Source organism: Fulmarus glacialis, unplaced genomic scaffold (genome assembly GCF_000690835.1).
Source record: "Fulmarus glacialis isolate BGI_N327 unplaced genomic scaffold, ASM69083v1 scaffold316, whole genome shotgun sequence".
NCBI classification, from domain to species: domain Eukaryota; kingdom Metazoa; phylum Chordata; class Aves; order Procellariiformes; family Procellariidae; genus Fulmarus; species Fulmarus glacialis.
Window position 1 is genome coordinate 122,536 of NW_009218495.1, and position 27,455 is coordinate 149,990.

General features: G+C 43.0%; 1 protein-coding gene across 1 annotated transcript in view; it reads right to left on the reverse strand.

Moving 5' to 3' along the window:
• The window catches only part of LOC104078409 (DIS3-like exonuclease 2 {ECO:0000255|HAMAP-Rule:MF_03045}), a gene marked incomplete at its 3' end in the record, with an annotated part of 127,019 nt that extends 99,915 nt beyond the window's left edge, over positions 1-27,104 (reverse strand). The window contains 6 exon segments of the mRNA XM_009580045.1: positions 183-284; positions 4,563-4,616; positions 10,419-10,449; positions 10,451-10,544; positions 10,846-11,004; positions 26,405-27,104. Of these exon segments, the coding sequence (XP_009578340.1) occupies positions 183-284; positions 4,563-4,616; positions 10,419-10,449; positions 10,451-10,544; positions 10,846-11,004; positions 26,405-27,104 (1,140 nt within the window).
• Between the last annotated feature and the right edge of the window lie 351 nt (positions 27,105-27,455).

Genomic DNA, 27,455 nt, shown 5'->3' on the forward strand with positions numbered 1-27,455 from the left:
AGGTATCACTTCTTCCAAACGTTGTAATGGATAAAGTGTTTTAATCTACAGCAGCATAAACCACAATTTAGCTAATCTGATTTGTAGGAAATTCTCTATTCTCTGACTCAGGCCCTAAGTTTAGTGAAGAAAACAATAATAAGCTCTTTCTGTCAAATCACAGGAAAATATACTGAACTGACCTTCCATTGCTCCTTCGGAAGCAGCTTCACTACCACGATGTCACCATTCAGGGCTCTGTTGCGAGCAACCACTCCATCAATAAAGATATCGCGAGTCCCATCCTAGTCAAAGAGGAAGAAAAATAAATGCCAGACCAAAACATATTAAATTACAGTTGTTATGAGGTTTAAAACACTGTCATCAAAAAAGACACACACCCTGGTGAGACAAACATCCTGCAGTTGTGCACAGAAATGAAATGGATTCACCATATGCCATTCAACATGCAGTATCTTTCAGCAGATAAGCTCCTTTGTATGTATGTGCCAGCACAGTAGTTCCACACTATTTATTCATGACAGAGCCAAGCCCTCAAGATGTATTGTCTGCAAGCTCTGCTCAGTTCCTCTACAGTCACTTTTGGGAATGGGTAGAGAGTTTTCTGCAGTCACAGCTCTTCACACATTAAGTTCCCAACTCAAGCACTCAAACCTACTGTTCAGAACATGTTTACAAGACAGTCTCTGCAAAGTGCCCCGCGCGAAGCTGCCTGCCGCTCTCCTGGTGAGATGGGAAAGCAGGGACACATGGCTCCTGGATCAGCAGGTCAGTCTGCGAAGGTGGCCTGGAGAGTGGCTGGGGATGCAGTCTCTTGTTTTTTAAATGGTATTTGGCACAACTAATGTTAGAAGAGATTCCAAAAAATGATGACTACAGATGCCAACTGCAAGCCAGAAGATCTTTTACTCTAACAGACATGTTAGGACATCTTCTCTCAATACTCTGGGTTAAAATCCTTGCACAAGAGCCTCTACTAATTGTATGCACTATGATTATCCACCCCAGACATGTTTGGTGTTCAGCTGATCTAGATTTAGTTTGGAAGATTTTCTTCGTGGGGTGAATAAAGATGAAATTTCCTGAAGATGCCAACACAAAGGTTTTAGTTTTTAAAGAATTGCCAGTTTTGTCCTTTTTTTTGGCTAATTATTGACAGTGCTCTTGCTGCTTTCATTTCTGTTTCCCCATAATTCAGTATATGAACAATTCCATGTGTCTGTTTACAGTGCCATGAATGTGTCAAACAACGTGAGCATTTGCTATCAACATGAGCAGCCAACATAGTTTTTCTAGAGAGCTATCTTTGCATAGTTTTGAGGTTGAGGATGAGTTTCTTTAGATTAGTACTTCATTGCCTTTCAATGAAAAAAACAGCCTCACAAGAACTAAAATCTTAATCACAACTTTAGTCGCTTCTCAGATACACACTCCTGAGTCTCATATGCTTGAGTAAATCCAATCAGAACTACCAGTGCGCTCAGTCTCCAAGAAAAACTTCTTTTATAACCTGACAACATGAAGCCCTAATATCACATAAATAACTTACTCTGCTTAGATACCAAAACAATAAAACGGCAGAACCCTGCCATGATGTGAAACTAAGGCCGTCCTCCAAGAGACCAAATTACTCTTAGAAAGAAAAGCAGCAGCAGCTCAACAGCTGTGTAAAAGCTGCCTCCCATGACAAGATGCAGAAAAATTGCAAAGCCTCTTGGACCAACATAATTCAAATTGGAAACTATTCTTTTCAAAAAGCCAGATTTTTTACACATGGTCTTATTCCTCATTTCTCCCCACCCTCTCCCTTCTGCCCCAACTCTTTACCTAAATCCACCACATACATAGAAAAGTTCAAAGTCACTTTTTAAGGAAAATGCCTGCTCTTTTTTTGTTTGTACCTGTAGCTGCTCTGCGCTGCAGGACACAGGCTGGCATTCACAATAATTTGTTTATTCTACACTTTTTTTCCTTCTCTCCTGTGTCCAAGAAAACACAAGGCAGACCCTTTCCCCCACCCCTTGTAAAGGTGCCTGATGGTGCTTTGACACCACCTAGTTAAAGCTGCATCTCCATACTCTGCAAGAGTCTTGTCTTGAACTGCAGCTAGTCACTCTCATCCCAAACAATATACCTCTATATATATATACACATACACACACACACTCTATATATGTGTATGCACACCTATTTTACAGCAGTTAATTTCAATGCCTGCAACAAAGCTGTAATTAGGAAATTGCCGTCAGTTTTGGTTTTGCCTCCAAAAAGAAACATTTCTGTATCTTGAGCTCCAGGCTCATGATTGTTGGGCAAACTTATGCACTTCCAAGAACACTTGCGCGTCCCCTACTCTGCACAGCTGGCACTTCAGATTACTAATGCAAATAAAATGGCACCGAATCACAACAGAACACAATCACTTGCAAAGTCTCAGCTGCCCCCAGGGTGCATATACTGTATTGGCCACAATGGTTTCAAGACTTCTGCAGCCCCTTCCAGGGAGCACGGGGCTTTTACTGCTCTGTGGCCACCTGTGAATATCACTGGCAGTGCTCTCTATCCCCCTCTGACAAGAGGGAGATCTGCAGTGCTTTCATATGCTCTGGAAGTGTCTTCCACAAGCACAGCACAGCCACAGTCACTCCATCACTCGTGCTCAGCAGTATCATTCTTCACATTGACAATGCCGTCATTTCAAACCACACTACTGTGTGCAGGGAAGACACGAGATGCGAGGCAGAGATTTAAATGCTCGGGTCCGTTCTTTGGGTAGCTTTCAAGAGAAAGGCCCTGGGCTTCCCTTCAACTCTTCATGCAACAATGAGACAAGCAGACAGCACATTTGCAGCAAGAAACACTCTGGGACTTCTGGTGTTAGAAGGTGACCAGCTGTTGCATTTGAATTCCATCAAGCATTAGCCAAGTCAAAGCTGAAGAGAAAGGGGTACAGTGCCCTCGTCAACACCAGGAGAGAAAGGGTGATTTTTCACAGCTGCAGCTCTTGCAGCATCTGGCAATGATGGGAAGTCCTGCAGAACATGAAGGTTGCAAACCCTCCATTATGGCAAATAATGTTATACAAAGGATAAGCTTCCTAAAGCACCTGTCTTAAAGTGAGGACTGTGTCCACACTAGCCAGAGTCATCTTCATCCAGGTGTTGATTCTGCTTGTTATCAGGGATGAGGCTGGTTCTGGTATTAAGCTCCACAAAGGGCAGGAAAGTAGAAAGATAGTTGAGATAACAACCTCGGCCAACCCTCCTTAATGTATGTATTCCTGCATGCAGAACAGTGAGCAATCGACTGCACAAGGCAACAGCTGGACACCAGGGGTGATTAGGGGTAAAGCTTCACATCCAGTTAAACTCATGTGAGTAGCTGGATTTCTCATTTAACCTTGCATTTTGTAATTTCAGAGAATATGTTTAACAGCTTACACTTACCACACCTACAAGGACACTTGTAAAGGACGGATCACGGTTCCTTTCACTTACACGTACAGTACTGCTCTACTGATGTGCTGGAGACCTGCTCTGAACTTCTTCCTCTAGTTAATCTTAATCTACTTTGTGCACCCCCGACCTTCCTCCACCCCTGTAATGCCAGCCTTCTCTAACAAAGCGGGCTCCAAAACATTATCCCAAATCAACAACGTGAACTGACAATGCCATGAATTTCAAGGCTTTCAATCCAAGCCCAAAAACAATAGCGGTCAGTAGCAGCGAGAACAACAGTGTTCACTGTCTCAGGGCAGGCTCTGCCTTCTCTCCCCTACACCAACAAAATGTTTCAATATGAAACTCTTCCAAGCCCCAAAACAATAGCGGTCAGTAGCAGGGAGAACAACAGTGTTTCACTGTCTCAGGGCAGGCTCTGCCTTCTCTCCCCTACACCAACAAAATGTTTCAATATGAAACTCTCTTATCGACAGTAACATTTTGACCAAGTCAGTTCCAGATAAAAAGCCTTGGCTGCGCCAGCTGTGAGGTCACCTTCCCTACTGGAATTCCCTGAAATTGCAAGAGCCTTTCTTTTCTGACAAAATAAGGAAAGAAGAGAGATGAGGCGCAAGCCAGTCCCATGTGACAGAAGCACATCCCAAGCCAACCAAGACACAGTTCGCGCAAAAGCGGGCACATGAAAAGGAATCACGCATATTATTTCTGGAATGACTTTTCAAATTAGCTCATGCAGCAGATCGAAAGTGGAGAGCATATTTGTTTAGGGAAGAATAACTTAAATCAGTGGAAAATCTATAAAACCTCTGCAGCCATAAACCAAGGGTTTCCGATTACACTATCTGGTGGTCCTCAAACCTGACTTCAGCTGGCTTCCGTGGGACCCAGCAGTATCCCCAATTTCAGCACAAGCTAAGTAGGTAGTTCTTTGAGGTATGAAAAAGCAGGATTTGTTTGGGAATATTTGATTTAAAAGAAAATCCAGATCATGTTCATTTATTCCAACTCATTCACCTCTGAGTGACCTTTTGTGCACAGCATAACTCCTATCTTAATGCACCTTTACTTATGAACTTTAAAGCATTATAAAATTACACTTACTGGAGATGGAATGAAGGCTTCATGGTATTTCTTAGGATTTATTCTCAAGGGTCCCTTAAAAAAAAAGAGAAGAAGGAGAAAGATTATGCCTGAATCGTATTAATTTTATATAACATCAGTTAAATTAGAGAGCTGTAGGTAATATATCTACTGTGAAACATGAGAGATACATCTAAATTTCCATTATACATTTCAAGTCTTGACAACTTAGCATCTGAGCAATTTCAAGCCAAAAGGCAGTTTCATGATAGGCTTAAGCTGATCTACTGCAGTCTGTCATCAAAGAGACGTTGAATCATTATTTGTTGCTGCTACTGGGTGAACTGAGGATCCAAGCCCTCCTGTTCCCTCCACACATTTTCTGCTGAGCATCCACTAACTTCGTTAACAAACAGTCAATAGAAACAACTTGTTTTGCTCTGTTTTGGAAAAGCAGAATGTTGGGTTTGCTTATTTTGGAGGACGGGAGGAAAGAGGAAAAGCTGACCTGCTGAGCTTGCATGGCAGCAGGTATCAGCCTTATGGGGCTCTGGCTGCTTAGGCTGTTCCTGCAAACAGACAGTAGCAGTAACTCTGTGATAAAGAACATTTCCAAAGAAGAATCAAAAGGATTTTCCAAAAACAAACATTTAAAGTCTACAGGATTAAGTTCTGTTTAAACACGTTTAAAGTCAAACTATCTTAAATACATTTGAAAGTCCATGGTCCATCTATTTCTGCTTTGTAATCTGCCAACTCAAAGCTCAAGTCACCTGCAACAAATTCGTATCACCCCTCCAAAGTAAACCAACCAGTTCTGCTGCTTGCGCTCAGGTCCATCCAAGAGAAAGGGAGAGCCAACCAAGGACTTACAGGCTATGCAACAGTGCTGTTCCCATCCCAAGAAGGTCCTGGGAATTGTGATTCAGGTGACTGCAGTTAAAACGGACAGCATTTGATTCTTACAGAAATACATCTAGGTATCTGCCTTCAGACAGGCTTCTGCTTTGGGCTGAAACTTTAAAACTTTCTCCGCTTGTGTGTTTGAAATAACGTTGGCCAATTTGTTATACGAACAGATTCCATCTGTTTGCACTTCTGTGTTAAGCAATCATAGGAACCTCTCACAGGAATTGCTTCCTTAAAAATTTACTGCGGCATATAATTTTTTTATGTATTCTGGGAAACACTCAGACGATAGGAAAATAAAGCTGATTAGATGTGAAAGTTTTGCTGCCTTGAAGAAGAATTTGCAGATTTATGAAAGTTTACCATTGTTTTTATTTGCTTAAGTTTGGAAATACCAGGACCATATATTCTATATTCTTCAGGCATTATTTGAATACTTTGCTGCGATGTCTTATTTTGTGCCTTATGTAACTAGTATTAGCAAGCACACTAGCCACATGGCAGGCACAACCCGGAACAACGGCATGAAAATAAAGACAACCCACTGGGAGCAACCCTGGGGATACTTTATGCTTAGGCAAAGTGAGAGCTAATTCGCTCTATTAGTCATCAGCCTCTACTAGCACTGGTACCCACTGATGGAAAACTCTCAGTGGTCTTTTTTCTCCCCTTATTTCCCAGAATCAGCCATCAAAAACAATACACTGTTAGTAAAGGAAACTGCTACGGAGAGAAAGGAAGAAATGAAAAGGGATGGTTGCTTTGCTTGACAACAAGTCAAACAATTCCCATACCAGCATCTACCCACCAGCACAAAGCAGATGAGGGGATATCCTGTATTACTCTGCAGAATACCCTTGAATAGTTTGGGACAGCTGTCAATCAGCCAGGTGCAAATGCCTGTTATGCGCATGAAAAATGAGGTTTTGTGTCCATGGTCCAGAAGGCGCCAGAGCGGCTACATGCACACGGATGCCCAGCTCCAGCAAACACACAGTGGAGCAAACTGTTACCTTGTTTACCGTGCAGCGGGTTTCTCTACATTTTATATGCGCTACCTAATTATGATCAGCATTAGAATTCTTACATCAAGTAGCATTAAAACACTTCAGCTCTTTCCTTTAAGCAAGGAACTCCCAAAATCTGTCTTAGAAAGCAGATGGGCCCTATTATCTGTGCCTATGAAAATCCTATTTACCATGTTGTACATTTCACGCTGTGATATCATATCTGGAACCAGTCACTCTCCCCATCTGTAACGAACAACTGTTCTCATATGTGTATTAGGGGGTGAGGATCTGGCTGCAGAGTCTCATGATGTCACACTAATGGTGTATTACTTTACAATAGGTTGCAAATAATAGCTGCTATATTTATCAGTGTTTTTATGTGAGTAGGGCCTTTGTTTTGAAAGGGAAGAGAAAGGTTTGCAGGAACGTTTCTAAAACACTTTGTGATGATTCAAGTCAGCTTCACACATACTTGCCAAAAAAGTTTCTAACCTTATTGAGCTTCCCCAGCAAGATACAAAAGGGTCATGATTTCTCAAGTTGCTCTGCTAGAATCAGGGCAGGCAATATTCAGACTAAACTTCAAGCATCTCAAATCAAGCAGTTCATAACAGCTATCATAACACATATGCTTAGATTCGTTTGTATGTACAAAACACCAAAAAAGTTCAGGGTTCAAGTATCTGCTTGCTACCAAGGCCACCTTTGAAAAAACAATCCATGAAAATCAGGGAAACCCCAGCCTTCATACGCACAAAAAAACAGCTTTCCAAGGAAAAACACCCTCTTAATGGCAAAGCAGGCTCTGCACCTCTGTATGCTGCGTGCTCTCGCTCCACCTGACCCCAGCAGCCCTGCAGGGAGGGTCTGGGAGACGCTGGAGGCGTGGAGCAGACATGAGTTTCTGGCTGGTGCTTCACAGGATGATTATGGTCCTTTGGGTCAATGTTCCTTAACACATAACCTGACTTCATCTGTTGTGTATAGCCAACACCATCCGCTTACGTAACTACGCAGAAGTTATTCAATTTTGTTTGCCTTCAGACTGGCCAATGTGATTCCAACCAGCCTGATATGCTTGGTGTTTGCTCACGGCAGACAGTTTTATGGGCAGGGAAGTGGGAAGTCTATGCACTCTTAAGCGTCTGAGCTCAGATCCCCTTTCTTGTGGAAGGACACTTCTGCACACGTCGCACAATTAAATGAATCCAGGAATCCCGCAGGGCATGCTTCTCCATGCTACTTATCAAAAACTGAGTTATGTCAGATACAGTACCAGAAGCCATTAAGACTAATATTATTGACAGACATCAGCACCCATAAAGATAACACTTCTGTTCTTCCTGATCTAGGACTGCTTAATCTTCATGGCACTCGTGTTTTATCCGAGCCATCTCCACATCTGCCAGTAGTTTCCGTGGGTTGGGCTTTCAGGAGCATTTAGTTGCATAGCTGCATTGCCAGGGTCCAGCAACATCCTCAGAGTTCATGGTAGGGTCTTTTCTCTCTAACAGATCTCTTAAGTTCTCACACAAACATATGCAGATCCAGTGTTTCCAGGATGCTACAGGAGACAGCCCCTGCTCGAAGAGTCATGCTTCTGTCTGGCTAGCACTCGAGTTTGCTCAGGACCGTCAGATTCAGACCAATAAGTTTGTTCTTCTCTTCCACAGGCTCTTGTGGAGCATTTTTGCAGGTTACCACGCCAGACCAATGCCCTGCTTTTGCGGATTAACACAACAGGTGTTTGTTCACTATGTCTCTTGCCATTACACAGAACAGTGCTGAATATTTGTCCATTCACTAAAGTTGCTTTCAGGATCTCACCTGTCCTGGTTGAGACTGCAATGATGAATGGTCTTGATGAGATCATAAGGATGAATGAGCTGAAGATGAGAGATACTGAGCAGGGATGCCCATGAACTGACATTCAGCCCTACATGATTAAATCCAGCTTCTACAGCCTCAACTGCTTCCCCAAGATGTGGAACTGGATGAAAGGAAAACAGATACAGCCTAAAAAAGCACATATGACTCTTCCAATTACGCAGCACATGACCTGTAGTAGACACTACGCATTTACAATAATTAGGGATTCCTTTGCCAGAGAGCATGCAATCACAGGTCCTCTGGGACTCAGCATTTCAATGGGATTCTCAGGTAGTAGTTATAGTCTGATGTGCCTCATCTGCAGCTGCACTCGACCTCATTGGCAGTCTACACATGCTGCACTTAATGCTATCAGGCTGCATTACCAAAAACAGGTGCCAAAAAGACTCCTGAAGGTAAGGCAGAAGCTTTAGTTGCTGCCATATGCCACTGCAGCCATGGGGGGAAGTCACAGCTTGAGGCTCCCATTTCTTCCCTCACCATTAGCTTCCCACTGTGGATGTCTATGACAGTCTTTAAAAAGGCACTGGCCTAAGGTCTGGGTAGCCCAGTGGACCACTCTGATCATCAGCAGGGATATGCCGCACAGTCGTTTTTCTGAAAACTAAGAGCTCATCAGATTGGTCTTCAGGATGGAATTAGGCAATTTTATATGTGGAATCCTCATCGCACCTCCAGAAATTACGCCATTATATTATTATACAATAATTACTATACAATTATAACAAGAAACCAGACAAAAGGTGAGGTGATGCCATTTGCCACTTCAATGTATTGATGAAAGTAAGTATTACAACCTCACCAGCATTACAACACTAATTAAATGGCAATGTACCAGTGTGTGTTTGGGTAAACGATGCCTGAGCATGAATGTCTGTCATGCCCTCACTGACTTCCACTTGCCTTTTTTCCCCAGCCAGTCTGATCTCACTGGGACGCCAGGTGTGTCCTGAAGAACATTACACCAATGCTGAGGACTGTACTACGACGGCAGTTCTAGGATGCTATCCTCTTCTCCCACTCCTCAGTGAACCTCAGCCCTGCCTGCCTTTATGCAAAACTCCTTCTGAGATCCAGCTACCCACACAAATGGCAGGTCCAACCCCACATTTTGCTAGATATTCAGAGAAGAATTGCTTCCTAATTATGGCTGCAGTTTTGCTGCTCCAAATGGAAGCACAGAGTCCGATCTTTGATCTTTAGAATCTGTAAAATGAGAACATGCTTATTGCTAGCTGTTCAAGGCAAAAATCATACACACACACGCAAATGATTTTCTGTATCTTGATGGGCTCTTCAGCTCCATCTACTATCTGTGCCTTACTTCAGTAAACCATACACTGTCATCAGTGGCTGGGTCAGCCCTATGACCTTAGGGGAGCACAAAGAAAATTATGCAAGCATATCAAGAGTCCAGTATCACTGCCCGGCCATTTGATAGTAATTTAACCAGTTTATAACAAGTTATTGAAATGCCCTGGTAGGCACAGCCCTATGAGACCCCAGGGCCCAGAGCATTACCTGCACCATCGCTCTCCCTTTTTTTTGTGGGAGGGAGACTTCTGGGAAGAGTTGATAGATTGAAAAAAGAAGAGTAGATCTGGAAGCGGAAGCATCTGCCGCTTGTTGCTGAGGACTAATGAACATCTTTGTGAGGAATTTCAGCAAGAAGTATCTTGCTAAGGGCATTCATTTTTACTTACACTGACAAAGACAGAGGCTGCCAGCACCTGCTGTGCTTTTGAGCATCATTTGTAAAAGCAAGTGTCTCCACAATAATGACTATCATGGCTAGCAGACGATCCAACCAGAACGCTGCAATTCATCATGAGTGTGGATCAGGAATTTTAGAGAACATGCAATCAAACAAAAAACTATACTTCAGCTGAACATAAAAGATTTCATTCCACTTCTAGAACCTCCTGAGAAAGGGAGAAAATCTTCCTCTAGCATCTACAAGCGGTACATCAATTCCCTGTCATGCAACCAACTGATATTGATTTCCAATAACTGCCTGTGATTTCCCCAGACTTATCACAACAGCATGGACATTGTATATTCCAGGCACCTGAATTAGCTCTCCTCTTTTCAGTCCTGAACATGTAGGCTTCAAATATACTCTTCTTCCTCCCTCGAGTGGGTTTACTTCGATTCTTTCTATCACCTGATGTTGGGACAGCAGCATAGGATCCTCCTGCAAACAAAAATTCGTAAGTGTTACCTTGCCCACCAAACTTGTCTATGTATCTTAACAGCAGCTGTACAGAGGCTTTGTATTCAAAGTTGAACTTCTGAGAACAGTTTGCCTAGAAATACTGGCACCCGACTTCAGAGCACCGAAAAGCCTGGAATAATCATATTTTACAAATAATCAACAGTCTTTTACAGCTCATTTTAGAGTTAAGAGCATTCATCCCAGCCCATCTTCTAATAGTGCTGAGCACATGCTTCCAGGCAGCTTATTCCTGAAGCGTGTACGCACTCTGCTTTAATACCTCTGGGAGTTCCCAGTTGTCTAGGATTTATTCTGCTGTCTGAATTGTTCATTGTTTCTGTCTGCGATTCAGAGAGTTGCCTCTTCCTATCGAAGTTCTGGGGAGTTCTTGCAGATTCAGAGTTGTTTCTGGTCCTTGCAAACCCTCTCTTTTCTGCACCTGAAATCAAACACAGGTTTGAAATAACAGAGGAGGGAAGAGGAACCCTATTGGCAGCTTGTAGTCCTGGTGAAACTCAGGGTCTGCAGTATTTCAGTACAAGTCACAACTGTGAGTCATGCTCTTTATCCAAAAGAAATGATGTCTTCTTTAGTTCATTTGTAATCTGTTGGCTCTTTGTGCCTCTTAATCCAACACTAACTTATTTTAGCATAAATAAAAATCTGGAAATTACGATACTAAAGTTGGATACAACCCTTCCAAAATCCTGGGAAATTCATTAGAGCATATAAAATGTGAAATTGTTAAACTGCTTCCAAAGCCTCCACCCCGTTAAGCCCCCAAGTAGTGAGAAAATATAACTTCCCTACAACTTAATTAAGTAGTTCAGGAATCAAGGAGAAAAAAAAATTCTCAACAACCCACTCTGGAGTAATTAACTTTTGAGCTACCAGAGGCAGCACGGTACACAATGACACCACAAAGAAATGCCAAGGCTCCAAATGTCCAGCCTGCTCAGAATAGGCCACGATCATACGAAAATATTCTGCAAAGACTCACCCCTTCCTTCCCTGCCATCACCTCAGCCCCTTCCCTACAGCCAGGAGAGCAAGAAGTAGCTTCCAAAGCGTATGCCAACGCTGTTCCACGGATCAGCACATTGGAATGCAACCCAGCGCCGCGCAGCTGCCCTCTTGGCCCTCCACCTGGATACTGAACATGTCATCACAGCTTTGCCTTCCAGCCCCTCCTGGCTATGCTCCCTGGGTCCAAGCTTGTACCTGCAAGTCAGAAAACGTGCAATGCCAACTTATTTGCCATGGGGCTATCCAAGTTACAAGGCAAATTTTTTTACGTATGGTATCCTTCACAAACGAGATCATAGATTGCTTCATAGAATTAAACTGAAGCAGCAAGAAAAGAAAATGTTTAAAAAACTGTACTTAAGCAGAGATCTTTAAAAATATGGTACAATAAGAGAAAACCACTACTTTACACAGGCACAGACAAAAAGCAACTTCCATATATAATAACAGGCAAAGCAGCAGGAGGAAGGAGGGATCCTCCTAATTCAGGAGAGGAAACATCAAGACAGGCAGAGGGACAACTCAAGGTGCTGGCTCAGACCAGCCCATGAAGAGACACAGCAGTGTCTTCAAACAGGACGCTGAAATGAAGAGGGGGCCTCTGTGTTCAGTGACGATAAGGATAAGGGTAACCTAGTTTGGCCTCTTTCTACATGATCAAGCTTTTCATACTCTGCGCATGCTTTCAGGGAGGAGACAGTCTGAGGGAGGTTGCAGCTGTAACACAGCAAGAGCGCAGCCACAAATTTAGGTTTCAACCGATGCGAACGAGGCAACACTACCTGTATGGACCACATGATGAAATGGAACTAAAATTAACTGATTTGCAAATGCCCTAAGGGTCAAGAGATTAAGTTCAAAAACAGACACCGAAAGTAAAAGTACTAGAGAGATCTGAGCAGAATAGCTTTTGAATTGGCAACATGGTTTGCTCTGGATTGGGTTTTCAGAGACACTCTGGTTGAAGGAATCTGACTTAAACTGCAACAGGCACGATCTTAGGAATGCTATCAAAAAACCAAGGCACTAGGCTGATCATCCAGGGAGGTCACACAATCTGCTTCGTTGGAGGTTCTTAAAAATAGGTGAGACAGACGTCTGCCAGAGTTGGTCTAAAAAGAGTAGTTTTTTCCTTGAGGTAGTGAAATGGATTACATGAGCTTGTAACGTCCTCTAAAGCCCTCGTTTCTATGACAGCAAGTCACAGAAAATACTACTATGAATTACAGAACTTGGGATAAAAAGGAGGCTAAATCTTAACATGTAATTAAGGAGAAGCCAAAAAAAAGAGAGCAAAAAATTAAAATGCAGGGGGAAAAAAGAGAAAAAAAAGTCTCGTGAGCTGAGAGCCAGAATTAGCCACTGCAGAGCAGAGCTGCCCCAGCATTTGCCGTGGCCATCGGTTCAGAAAGTTTGGGGCCACTACTGCCAAAAATAATGCACAGCAACAGCAAAGGGTGGAGAATCACCTTTCCCTGCTGAGAGGTAGACACGCAGAAGCACTTGCACATTTTCAATACTTAAGCCTTTGGCTTGCTCTCCGGTGGGATTTTTCATCTGCTCAGACTCGGACACGAACTCAAAGAAAAAAATTTATTCAAATGAACAAACTCTGCTTTGACATAGCTGGCTTGCAAGCCAGTTTACACACAGACACTTTGGATAAGTATTTGACCCCATTGGCTGTGATGTTTATGGCTGAACAAAACCACCCCTGTTACAAAGCCACAGACAACTGTCACAATTAGCATTCAACTGGAACACATCGAACTCTGCATGACTCTAATTTCTTGTATTTCTCCTTTTAAAAGGGAGAAGGCTAACTACAGGTTGCCATCTGTTTCAAGTAGATTCAGTATTTGCTTCTGTAATGCACCTAACCCCTAAAACTGGAAGTTAGAAATACTTCTCATGATGGGCTTTCCTGCTGTCCCTGCTGCCCAGCATTAATATTCTGATGGATAAACAGACATCATTCCACAAAGCAAACTGTAACTTGACAACTTATAGATAGCAGGGGATATATTGAGACTATTCTTTCTGAAATAACTGCTATCACTAACTTAGTTAAACTCTATTCCAGCACCAGATGTGTCAGAAGTCCGACTTTTTCTGCTGTGTTACAATTGTGTGATTTGTAAAATATAATGAAATCTTTTTTGTTACAACAAACAAAACCTAAGACGTCACACAAAGTAGTAACACATTCTAGGCATTAAAATAATAAATGACTAAATAAATTAATACGTAAATAAATATAATAAAAAATTAAAAATAACTTCAGTAGAAGGGAGACTAAGATGCAGTGACTGAGAGCTGAGTTACATCCTAACAGGAGGATTGAAGCAACACAAACATGTCTGCATGTGCAGAACCACTCCAGCTTGAACACAGAGCAATTCCAATGCAAGACACAGATGTATTCGCAACACACAAACAAATGCAACATGTTCGGGTATGTTTATCTGGCTGCATAGATGACGTAGAGCTGCTCTTTGTGGATGCAGCCACCACTTGCCTGGGATTCCTAGATGTTCTGCCATTTCCAATGGGAAATAATACAGGAGCAACAATTTGAGGAAAGGTGGTTGACTGTACCTGAAGTCCTCTGGAGGGAGATGGGTTGAAATAACCCCAACACCTGTATCAGGCAAGGAGGCTGCCTACAAAGGTGACAGAGGGACACCTAAATAGGACCAGGTATTCTACACATGGAGCAGTGAACCACCTCAAACTAGCCAAGGGGAAGCACCTGTGGGAAACAGAAACACACAACCAGGAAAAGGAGCGGAAAGGATGGAGCTGGCAGCTGGCTCCAACCCAGGACACCAGTCCGGCATCCCACGTGCAGGCAGCAGCGGCTGGTTGAGCTCCGCTGGAAGGACAGCGCTGGAGCTCAATCTAGAATCCAAACCATCACACTTCATCTCCATCACAACAACAATGACATCACGCAATGGCACATTTTGGTCTTTAAACCTAAGTACCTATTAATCTTTTCTTATTTTGGAAAAAAAATGCATGCAGGCAGCTTCCCAGAATAATTGATCTGACTTACAGTAAGAGAGGAGGCTAGATGTTTTAAATCAGCGTATTTTGACATCATTTATACAAAATCACTCTATAGTTTAGATTTTGAAAAGTACTGCATTTAATTAAATTTACATCTATAAGTCAGTTGATCAACTAGATGGTCAACTAAATCAACTATAATGTTCAACTAAACATGAAGTTAGCAAGGCGAGAAAGTCTTTAATTTTATATTAAAATTTGCATATTGCTTTACCCTACAAAGAACCAAGACCCTCAATTTTATTTACCAAAAATAAAACATTTCCAACTGCCCTCTAACACCTGACAAGCTATTTTGACAAGCTACCAGCACAGAAGGAAAGTATTCCTCACTGAATTTTCATTAGCACATCCATGACTCCTTGGATACTTCCCTTCCAGGATCCAGCAAGAAATAGTTTTACTTGAGAGCTCTAAGTGAATTCCAAGATGCAGACATCTTGGTATAGCTTTCCCCTTTCCCGTCAAAGGGCATCTACCTTGTCACTAGGCATTTCCACCTCTAACTAAACTTCCAGCTTTGTTACCATCTACATTATTTATATTTAACCCAGCTCCCTGGCGTGGGCAGGACTGTGACAGCATCACAACAATTGTGCTGGTAACACCTCTACAGGTTTAGGACTCTCACCCCACTGACAGCTATCTCGACACGTAACGGTTCCTTTTACGTTTTAAAAAAAAGGAATTATGTTGAAAGCGTTGGACGGAACAATATTGTTACAAACTTTTCCAACACAAAATACTTCCATCTACTACTTACCTTTAACAGTCCACAACTGGGCATCAACACCTCTGCTAACTCTGCTATCTCTAAGAGGATTTTTCATTCCTTCCCAGCATTAGATCATAATCTAGATATGCAAAGGAATCTTTCAAATACCTCCACTTTGCAGTTAGCATAAGCGTGAGAAGAAACAGAAGCATATCCCTAGAACTGATAACATGCAATAGAACAATTTGTTATCGTTAATGAGACATTCTCAACACATGGTTACTAAATATTTGTCCATATTTCTACAATGTTTCATTTCATTGCTGACACATTTCAATGACTTAAACCAATTTCCTTCAAACTTTCCAAGAGGTTCCCTGACATTTAATTCTTCAAAACAACCCAGCTATGCACTTAGGAAAACACTGTAAGGATACACCCATGAGCTAGAAGGCCCAGCATCTATCAAACAAAGGGTCACCCAACATTGTCGTACCTCCAAAAGCAGGAATTAACCAACTAAAGGCAATGAGAACTACTCTGATGCTAACCCCTGCTTAGTCCTACGCTCCCATTTAAGTCAGACTAGGTTAAGCATGGCAAGAAAGCTAAATAAAGCATGTTCCTGCTCGTCCTTACTACAGACTCAAGGAATTAAGAGTACCAACTATGTGGCAGCCCAAGGCATCACCTCACAGATCTACAAGTTCAAGTTGGCCCTTGGCTCCCAGCAGAGTTGGCAAAGCAAATTTTAGAAACCATCGGATTTGGTCTTTTAGCAAACAAATACTCTCCACGACCTGCCAAGAAGTCCCACCTGCAACTTTATAAGCCACTATGGCTGCTGATGTGTAACAGAGCATATTAATAGTCTCAATACAAGAGTTTAGCTGACGGAAACTCTGCCTTGTTTTGCAAAGACGTCTAGGACCCAAAAAATCCCAAATCCTACATAGCCCCTGAACAATCCATCCCAGGTACTTCTGTGAATCTAACTCTGCCAGCTTTGATAAGCTAAGGGGGGACGCAGTTTCTGGCTGGTAACTCCAGATAGGCACAGACACTGTTGTACCAGGCAACTATTTGTTTCATTCTCCAAAGCCAAATAAATGCTACAAGCAAAAGCATGCTTTGCAAGTACAAACTGCATCAGGGCAGTTTTGCTAGGATCCCCATGTCTTTCCCTTTCATATGCTTAAACAAGCAATTTAAAAGCTATTTGATATTTTCTTCTGCTCAAAGAAGCCTCTAAAATAATTTCCTCTCAAATTTTAAAAGCCAAAATACGTTTGTTAGATTGTTTTTAATTTCTAATGCACCAGTAACATCCAGTATATGCCATATTATGTAAGTGACTAACTCAAAAACTCTAAGCACTTAAATGACTACTACAATATCCGGGATCAAATTACCACACACAGGGAAAAACAACAGGCAAAACCAATGAACACCATTGAAGTGATCTCAAATGCAAGTTATGTCAACAAAAAACACCGGTCATAGACAGGACAGAAGTAACTAGCTATTTATGTTTTGCAAAATATTTTGCGGATTTAAGAGATTAAATGTCCCACTAATGGTAACAGCCAAGTACTTTTTTGTTCTATTTTCTTTTAAAAGGAAATACACAAAGCTGTGTTATAGCTGCTCAGGATTCTTTACCAGGAAGAAAAAAGACACTCCTCAGAAGATATCTCAAGCAAAACTCTGTGCTAGAGCCCCAATAACACAAACAGGACCGAAACCCATCCACCGCACTCCCCGTGAGTTCAGCTCCGCTCCAGCCTGTGCTAGGAACAGCCGTGCTTCAACACTGCTCTCAACATGAATTAAATGAGTTCAGAGTTGTCCGATAGCCTTGGAACAGAACCACCTCCATGCATTTTACAGTATCTTGAAGCAAACCGGTTAAATAAAGTGGATGACTCAAGATTAAAGACAAAGCAATAGAGAGAAATGAGGATGTCATGGGAAAGAATTCATTAGAGATGTAGGAGTGGAAAGGCAAGACTTTGAGATACGTTATCAGTTCAGTGAGGTTTCATCGCAGCAAAGAGACTTTCAGGAGATAAACCTGGTAGGCAGTATTTCAGATGCTCAATCTGGGTTCTAAGAGAAAGCCCGAGAGCACATTCTCCTTATCACGAGCAAAGAAAAAAGAGATCCTTCTTCTCTGATGAAATGTCAACTCAAAGAATCCTAAATTGGAGGTTCTGCAGCACACTCCTGTGCTCAGTCCAAGCCTGACCACAGAGCTAAAGGAAGATCCTCCAACGTTGCTGTGAGTCCTCCTCAAAAATAACTAAGGATGGGAATGATTTGAAATTATCTTAACGATTGAAAAGTAGGGCAAACTTCCAGGAAAGGGAATATCTTGGCGGAAGTGGAAAAGGACGGTGATATGACAGTACTGTAGGGATTTAGGCAGATGGCAGATTGCATAATTAAGTTTAGAGTTAATTAAACAGTCATTCAAAGAAGAGAAACAATGCAGACCTACATTTACATGCACGCGCTCAGCCAAAATGTAAATTCTATGCAAATGTCCTGAACAGAGTGGATGATGTATTGAAATCCAGCTGCCAGAACTAGCTCCCGTGCCTACCAGTCTCCACTAATTGACCCATTACGATGGGCCACCAGGACCCAGTCACGGGGTAAATCTGAGCTGTAACTTTCCACCGTCTAGACAAATCAAAATAAAGTGAGAAGACAGCGCTTAAAGTGAAGGCCTGTCCGCACAGCTCTCAAATGTGATTTCAATAGTGATTCAAAGCAACCGGTTCCTCTAGCAGCAGCCCAACTGGTTACGAGCAACCCTGCACAACCATAACACAGCTCCTCCGCCTGTGCCAGCCAGCAGCTTGTCTACCAGCGCAACTGTGTTCGTGCACCAGGACATGGTCCGGCTGTGAGCCATCTGTGCACCCGGGAACAAATCCATTGCTCTCTCTTGCCCTGCCTCTTTGGAGAAGGTGATTCTCTAAACATTTTTGGCAGAAAGTCTGCCAAAATTTGCACGGAAGAGTTGAAAGTCCAAGAAAAAAAGCACGAAGGGAATCCTTGCCACATGGGGGACAAGCTGGCTGCAGAAAGGCAGCCTGGCCCCCAGCCAGTGACTCCTGGATGAAGAAATACAGGCTGTCATGGTTTGTGAATGAGTTCATAGGGCCATGAGCTGCTTTTGAGGGTGACTGTGCCACTACAGCTGGTTGTAAAAGATTCAGACATTCAGCATTCTTACAACACTGAGGAAGAAACATCCCACTTAGAGATGGACATAGCAAAAAAATGAAGTGGCAGGATACAGTCCATGGATACCCAGGAAAGTCAGGAGTAGAGACAGATGCTCATCTCCAGACCCATGGAAATAAGGTGGGAAGTACATACGTGGTGGGATGCACATGTTGCCACCACTCTTTTGCTTTAAGCTGCACATATTTATTTAAAACTCTTGTGCTGCATGCTCCTAGATTTCAATATGGAACTAGGGAAAATGAAAATGTTCTTGCTGACTTTGGCTTTCTGAAAGGGCCTTTGAAAAACTGAAATGAAGAAAAATGCACAATGGATTCTTTCTGCTGCAGAAAACAATGCTGTGGAAACTGCTTCTGATCATCAAGATCATGTGCCCATGACACCATGATTCCTCTTCCAGAACACTTCCAACGATCCTGATGCTTGCAAGATTTTGACTTCAGTAACTCAGACAGTAATTGCAGTTTTATTCAATCCCTCAGCAGGGTTTGTGTTGTAGGAATACTACATGAGTGCAAGAGCCAAAGATACCATTCCAGGCTCTGAACTAAGGGTTGGTGATGAAACTCATTTAGTAGCAATAGACTAAAAGTTTATCAAAATAGTTACTGTGCTCCAGCTGCGTGCAGCAGCACAGCGGCGTTGTCAGGGAGGGGATACAGCTCTTCTGGTTTTCAGGACTCTCTGTGAACCTGCTCCACCCTGCTCGTGACCTCCTAACTACCTACTCCGCCTGATGACTGCGCTCCTCCAGGCTTCCACTCCTGCCTCGGGATGTGGGTCAGGGCTGTTCCACTGCCCCCTCGTCCTTCCATCCTCTCAAACCATCTTCCACAATACCTTTTGTTCTTTGTTTTATCCAGCAACCACACTGTGAACAACACTTCAAGAAAAACACTTTAAAAGCATAATATTGCGGGAGTTCTCTCTTTGATTTCTCTGGGCTTCAGTAGTTTGAGGGAAGCAAGTTGCTCGAAGATCAGAGGAAGTCAAAAGACCGTGAAAGGCAAAATACCTGACGGGAGGTGCTAACATACTAGAAGACATTAACAGCTGAAGAAATGAAAGAACGGCTTTCAGATTCATACATATCCTGAGGTCACCAAATGCGCTGCAGAATAAGATAATTCGCCAATGAACCATTCCCCATACTGCCTATTCAGTGTAGTAGGTACATAACTCATAACCCTAAGTACTGTAGAGGGAAAAACGCCTAAAAACATACAAACTGAACAAAAACGCATTATCACTGCAGGCTTGTATCTGTAGAGAGGCTGAAATATTCTCTAAGGCCTGACCTGCCCCATACATCTGTGGGCTGCAGCTGCTAGTGTTGACATTTTCCTTCAGCACCCTGGAATTTTTTTTTTGTCTCAGAAGACATCATTTTATGCAAGAGATCCCAACATTTTGTTTTCCATCCTGCCCCAGCCAAGTTTCAACTCTCCGTAGCTCAGATTTCCCCACAAGAGGGAGTTAGGGACATGCAACCCACAGCACTTCATGGAGCTAGTTAGCAGGGGGCTTGAGGTGGAAGGGCAAGAGATGGACACCAGCACATCAGACAGGAGAGGCAGAAGCAGAGGCTGGAGAGCAGGGCAGTGGTGAAAGCCCTGCAGCAGCCATGGCCTAGAGAGGAATCACAATTAGGCACTGAAGCCAGCTACAAAGAATCTGTCCTACCTACCTGGGTACCCAGGGCGAAGGAGACACTTCACAGATTATCTGAACAACAGGCCAGAGACGATTGGGGTGTGTGGGCTGGCTGACCTCATGGATAGCAGAGGACAGAGGGCTTTTTCAAATTAATTCCTTTTTGAACTACAGCATATTTCGGGGGCAGAATTTGTTATCAGGGCTTTTAAACGTGCCAGTGACAGCCCACATACCACAAGCCTTGGTAAAACTATCCCAATGGACGTTCACCCTCACTGCTAAATTGTGCTGTATTTCAAGCCTGGATTTATTTAGCTTCAAATGCGTTATATCATAATCTGCTCAACTGAGTAGCCTATTATTGAACATCTGTTCCCCATGTAGGCAATTTACCAAAAGCTCCCCTCCCCCAAGCATCTCTCTGATAAGTAAAGCAGGGTTCCTCAAATCATTCACTCACGATCCCAGCGTTTTAATCTTCCTTGTGGCCGTCCTCTGAGTATTCATCAATTCATCACCATCCGCCCCGAACAGAGGGCATCACCACAGGATACAATACTCCAGAAGCTGCTGCTGCTGCTGTGCCAGACACACGCAGTCCATACTCCATCTTCCAATTCCCATGCTCATACATTACCCTTTTGGCCACATTTCACAGGAGGGGGATGTTCAGCTGATTAATCCATCAAAAGCTCAAAACTTTTTTCCAAGCTGTTGCTTCCCACACTGGGTTCCTCGCACTGCTAGCATGACTCTACGCTGGCCCGATAAATGGATTTCTGCTCCCAGTCCACCAAGTGATCCAGACAGCTGCCAGTAACTGCCCCCATTATTCAGTACTCCCTGCGGTCTCCAAGTCATCCAAAAAAACTTTCAATCCTACTTGTATGTTTTCTTCCTGATGATTGACAGAAGTATTAAACAGCACAGGGTGAGAACACAACACTGCAGGAACCAGACACACCTGTTGGTAACAATTCTCAATTTATTGCTGCATTTAATTAGTTCAGCTAAACAGCTTTTAAACCATTACACAGGCACTGTGATTTTATTATGCTAACACACTAGCATCCATACTCACACCTTTATCACCAAACTCCTCATCTCATAAGAAACTGACACTGAGGGAGCTCAACAGAACCTTTGTTGCATAATTTGATGACAAGTCACATTAAAGAAAAGATTTAAAACTAACTAAAAAATTAATTCAATTCTTCTATTAGCCTATTATTTTCCTGGGACCAGCAATACACTGACAAGCATAGTTACCTGAGCTACATAATGGGGGCCTAACTTCAGAGATTGGAGCTAAAGAGAAGAAATAACAGGGTTTTTTTAAAAAATAGCAGGTTAACAGCAACAAGTATTTCCACTGATGAACGTTTTCACATAAGCACTAGCAGGTGAAGGAAGCTACTTCATGGAGATTAAAGCTTTGCTGCCAAATACAAGGGCTCCTGCTGCAGAACTCAGTCCCACTGCACCACAGTGTGCTCAGGACTCTGGTAAAGGGCATGGAAGACAGTTATTAGATCACGTACAAAACCCACAGTCCCTGCAAGGGCAGGATCTCATCTCCCCAAGAGAGGATACATCAGATATTAACTCACATACTATAGCTGATGTTAGCCAAAAAAATTAGTTGCACAAGATTCAGGAATGCAACACTTTTTTCTATCAAAAGCAAGAGAGAAATTTATGTTTGTGATGACGTTGCTAAACCATTAGTGAAAGGAGCATTCATGTGTTTCTCAGATGGGGCCATACAGTAAATCCAGTTTTCCCTCCTCTCCCATATCTTATTACTATGATTAATGTCATTTAAGGAACATTACATTGGACCTAGCAAGATTAGCTACGTTTTAAAGATTTCCACAGCAACCAACATTCTCCATTTATTGAGCTGATTCTGTGGCCTTTACTAGATCGCTGGCTCATACTTAATGGTGCCAGAAAGGGAGATAATAGCATTCTTAAGTACTGAATTTCACCATACAAGAACTGGAAGGCTCACCACTAAAAAGTAGCATTATCTTAAATTTGCCTTACAAGAAGGGAAGAGCAGAAGCTGTGGTTCTTCTTCCAAAGTTCCCCCACAGAAACAAAGGCAAATACAAAATTGACTGCAGTGTACGATGGAAAGACAAAACCCCTAAGATTTTGCCATCTTGTTACGGCTGGTATTTCTTGACCAGCTGTGCCCATCAAACATGCAGGAAAGCCATTCCAGGACATTTCCTTTACCTATCCCGAACCTTTTAAATGTCAGGGTTGCAGCCACAAACGCACCACCACCACGCAACAGCAAAAATTGTTTTTAAAGCTATGATGCTAAACACCAGCCTGCTTGCCAGCGACACTCCTCCGTGGAAGCTGCCCAAGTTGGTTAAGTACCACAGGCTGGGCAAATAAATGCCAAGTGTCAGACAGATGATAAATCAGAAAGGGCCGTGGAAATCTTATGCCGTTTCAGACGAGGAATGTTGTTACCCAGGAATTGTCTGTTTCTACTCAGGGGGCATGCTGACCCTGACAGAAGGGCAAGATACCTCCATCACATCATAAACCTGTGAAGCTTTTAGTGAGAGAAGCCTCAGGAGGCCACCTAGCAAAGCTGGTGGTGGTGTTCTTCCCAAGGAGGATGTCTGCAGATACAGACTGAGACTGTATATCCAGCCCTGCAAAATCTGAACCTATTCCATAGCAATCAGCCTTCACGAGCATCCTGCTCCACCCAAGCTTTCAGCATCAATAAAGCCACCTCACTCCCAGGTACTCTAGCTCCTGAGATTGTCTGAAACAGACTGTGGCCAGGAGATGGTGTTCCCAAAGACCATGCTGCACTCCATGTTTGGAGGACAGACATCTGCAGAAAAGAACTGTTTTTTAGGCTTTCCAGCAGACTCAGGAATGTGCTATCAAACAGCAATGTTCCCTCAAAAACAGGCTGAGAAGTGCACCGAAACTGCGCTGTCCCGAATAAAACAGGCAGCTTGGTCTAAACTACTTACTGATAAAGCAATGCACCACAGGTATTTAAGATGAAGTTCCACTTAGCAGCCATGCAAATCTCAACTACTAGCATGTGAGATGGATGCCGCAAAAGAGTCAGTACTTCTGTCCTCAAGGAAAAGGGGGTTTTAAGCCCTTTTATGACAGAAACATCAGTCAGCCTGAAAAGAGATTTTGATGACTAACTCTGGATTGAAGTGGGAAAACCCTTAGAGCCTTTGATCAAAACCAGAAAACTACCCAAGGGACTTCATAAAAGACTTTCTGTTAAGGAAGATTAACCAAATTTTAGCACCCAAAGAACCTAGAGGATAGGAGATTTAGGGAAAAACACCAGCAGGGAAATTGTATTAGATGAAAAACTATAAGCATCACAAATTAAAATGGCATTTTAGGATTATTTTCTGTCTTATTGGGGTTTGTTTGAGAGGAAACTTCAGAACAGGAGGCTTTATGGCAATTCTCCTCGCAGAGGTTATAGCTGCACAGAAAGGAACAACAATCTGTGGAATGCATCTATATGCAGCTTTGTCTTCCAAAATCCCAGAGAGCTGATACTGTAGGATGAATCCAACACGCAGCTTCATGACTGTATCACATGTTTCAAATGAGGGACAACGGAGTTTTGTTCACACACAGCTCTCTCAACTGCAAAGTTTCCAATACTTAGGAAAAGCAGTTACTATACGGAACACCAGAAGAGACTGCCATGGTCAGTCTCCTAATTATCTGCTATGAAATTATTTCTATCCCCCAAGCCTCGTCTTGGGGCCTTACAGCACAGAACGACAAAGGCAATCCTCAGTGCTTCTCGTGGACAGCAACGCATCATCAGCAGTGAACTCCATGGCTCAGTGACACTTGCTTGGGGCTCCACAAACCACTCTGCTTTCCCCCAAGGCCACAGGAACTGGTGCACCACTGTAAAGACATTAACAAGGACCAGCCCCTCACTGCCCACAGCCTGCCCCAGGGCACTCAAAGCGTTTTCTCAGCCCTCCATGTTTGCCTTTAATTTTAGCCTTTTTAGGATCATTGCAAACCTGACCATGGCTAAGCCTGAGCTGAAGAGCTGTTAAGAAGAGGACAATGAAAAGAAGTGATACAAAGAGAGATGCTTGGTTTTGAGATTAGCTCAAACAGTCTTTTGGAAAGCCTACAACAGCCTGAACAGAGATAATTTGTGAGGAATTGTCAGTACTGAAAAGATGATATGCCTCACCGCTATGACAGAAGCAATTCTTGCCATCACAGATTCACAAGCCTTGATTTAAACTGATCAAACCAGACACCTGCCTATGCAAAGTAATATGACTTATATCAGCATCATGAGAAAAAGACAAGCTTTGAAGTGAGAAAATATTAATCTGGGACCGTGATGTGTAAGTTCTTATACCTGAGCACTTGCATACTGTAAAAAACCTTCATTTCACTTAAACAACAGTGCTAAAATGTACTTCAACTGAACAGCAGAAAAGACATTCTCTGAAGCAAATTATGTATTTTTTTTTCCTATTTCTTTCCTCCCCAAGAAACTGTTTTCATGTCCCTGCAAGTGTTCTGGAGAGTAACCAGTCTCAGCTATACAGGAGGGTGGCTGGGGAGACGTGCAGGGGGAAGAAGAGGAAGGGTGTCACTGTTAAGCAAATAATTTTCCAATAATCTTCCCCGCAGTGTGAGTTTTCCACCTGGGAGGTCAAACATGAGGGTCAATATTTTCTGCTCTGGGTCTCTACACTAAACAAACAACGAGTTTTCAAAGGGTTTGTGCAACCCCACTCCCAACTCTGCAGGAGGGAACTGCAGGTGCTTGTTTTGAAAGCCACGGTATTTTTATTTTAGACTAAAATCCATGTAGGCACCTATCGTTTTCACAGCTACAAACTGTAAGCCTTCTAGACTCTCCATGTCTGTTAGCTGCTCTTCCCTACTCTCCAAAAGCTGAAGGGTGAAAGGTAGCAAAGTCTATTATAACAGGCATAATAAATAGTGATACAATGAAGAATGCAAAAAAAACACCCCTCCCGAAAATCAAGCTCATCCACAAATTTTAGCATAATCTGCTTGTGTTAAATCTCTAACTATGATCTGTCTTGCAAGAACTCATGAAAGTTTACCAACTTCAGCACATAATCTACTGTCAAAGCCTCAAAAACACCACAAACCCTGTAAAAAGCATATTACTTGCCACTCTTGAGTGATAGGGCACAGTTTTGTAAGATTGATTTAGTTAAACATTTACTTAATTTCCAATCCATGAGTTGTGATAGGCCCCAGGCCCATCTTACCCATCTGAGAAATCGATCTCTTTTCTACTTGTTACAGAGAATTTAATACGGTGACATTTATGAGTTCCTCCAGCAGTAGCTCATAAGATCAGGCTATCCAAGTATTTCACCATAAATAACATTCAGAGGAAGTTTTAACCCATTACACTGAGAGATCAAATTTAAGCTGCCTGGCTTTGGTTGCTTGTTGATGCTGTGTTTTGGGTTTTTTTTAAATAAAGAATTTTATTTATCTCCATAAGCTTTTTGCCTTGAACATCGCATTTAAGAGACACATTCACTTTACTACTGCAAGATGTGGTCTCGTTATTACTAACAGCAAAATTTACTGGAGTCAACACTCCGTATCAGGAATTAGATACTATACAGGCATCTTAGCCCCCGAGTATTAGATGGACTTGGACCCTCCGCAAAGGCAAACCAGCACTCCAGATCCAAAGAGGCAATGGAGAGCAAAGCATGACTCTGCCCTGAGTCAGCTCAGATCCTGCAGTCTTATTAATTTGGACTCTACACCACAGAAATTGGGCTCTCCTAGTCTTGAGCTGATCCTGGAAGCTGCACAGCCACATTCGCAGAGCCTAGGCCAGGGGATTAGGTCCTGCCAGCACCAAGCTGGCTCCACATGAAGCCATTTGCACATGCCGGATGGCTTACTTGTAAACCAGGACAAAGCCACCCACAGGTAACTAAGGGCTGACTAACTTGGACAGAGTAGAGCTGGCTCTTAACTCACTCATGACTAAAACATCACATTCAATTCCACAGTAATTGTAGCAAATGGACCAAACAGTTCATTAGTGTGAACTCACCTTGGACTTGACCCGGAGACAAGTGACTGTTTTTCCTGGCATTTATTGCCAGCACATCCTCACTAAACTGCTCAGTCAACAAGTGTCCAGCTGCTGTACCTGTGTTGGCAGGACACCTGCCTCGTTTCTTATGTTTCTTCCTCCACATGTCCTCCTCGTCCTTTTCATCAGAACCAGAAGACTTCTGCAGAGCTGCACGGTGTCTCAGGCTGTTCGATACTCTCCCACCCAGGGCACCACTCATATTTAACAAGTCAGCTGCAGCTCCACGCTGATGTACATAATAGTCTTCCTCCACCTCCAACTCTCCTTCTGGGCTAACAAAGGCATTTTTTTTATGAGGACCTCTGTTCAGAGTGGTTTGGGGTTTATCATTCTCAAATCCTCCAGGCATGGGCTGTTCCAGGTGAGATGTTCTGACCGGTGAATAGCTGTGCACGTTCAACCCGTTCCTGACTGGATTATCCTTCACCAGGCCTCTCCTCAGGGGCGGGTCCAGATCCGAGCTGGGATCATTGGAGGTGCTCTCTTCGAGCTGCATCTTCTGTGCAATGTGATTCAAATAGGATCGGAATCGGCCGCTGTGGTGCTTTTGCACAAGCCTCGCGTAAGCGTTCTTCTGGGGAGCAGCGGGCTTGCTCAATCCCTCTTTGGCACCTTGGGCAGAAGCAGTATTTCTCACATACCCCAGATGATCCATAGTGCAGTAAAAGGCCCAAACTTCAAAGAGTTATAAATAGACACAGGGGAAAAAAGGGTTATTTTCTTGAAACGAAGTGTCAAATAATTGATTACGCTAAAAGACACAAAAATGTACTAAATGAGAATGTATTGACCTTTACAGAAATTCTGGGTTGGTAAGTCACTCCGCTGGGGGGAAGGGGTTTCACGATGTACTCAACATCTGCCCTGCACCAAATCCCCATCAGTGACCTAGGAGGGACCACGGCCCATAAGCCGTACCTGCCCGTATGCCACACAAAACGGGGATTTTTGTCCCGAGGCTGACACCCCAAATATAAGGGATTCCTTTAATCCGCCATTCCTTGCC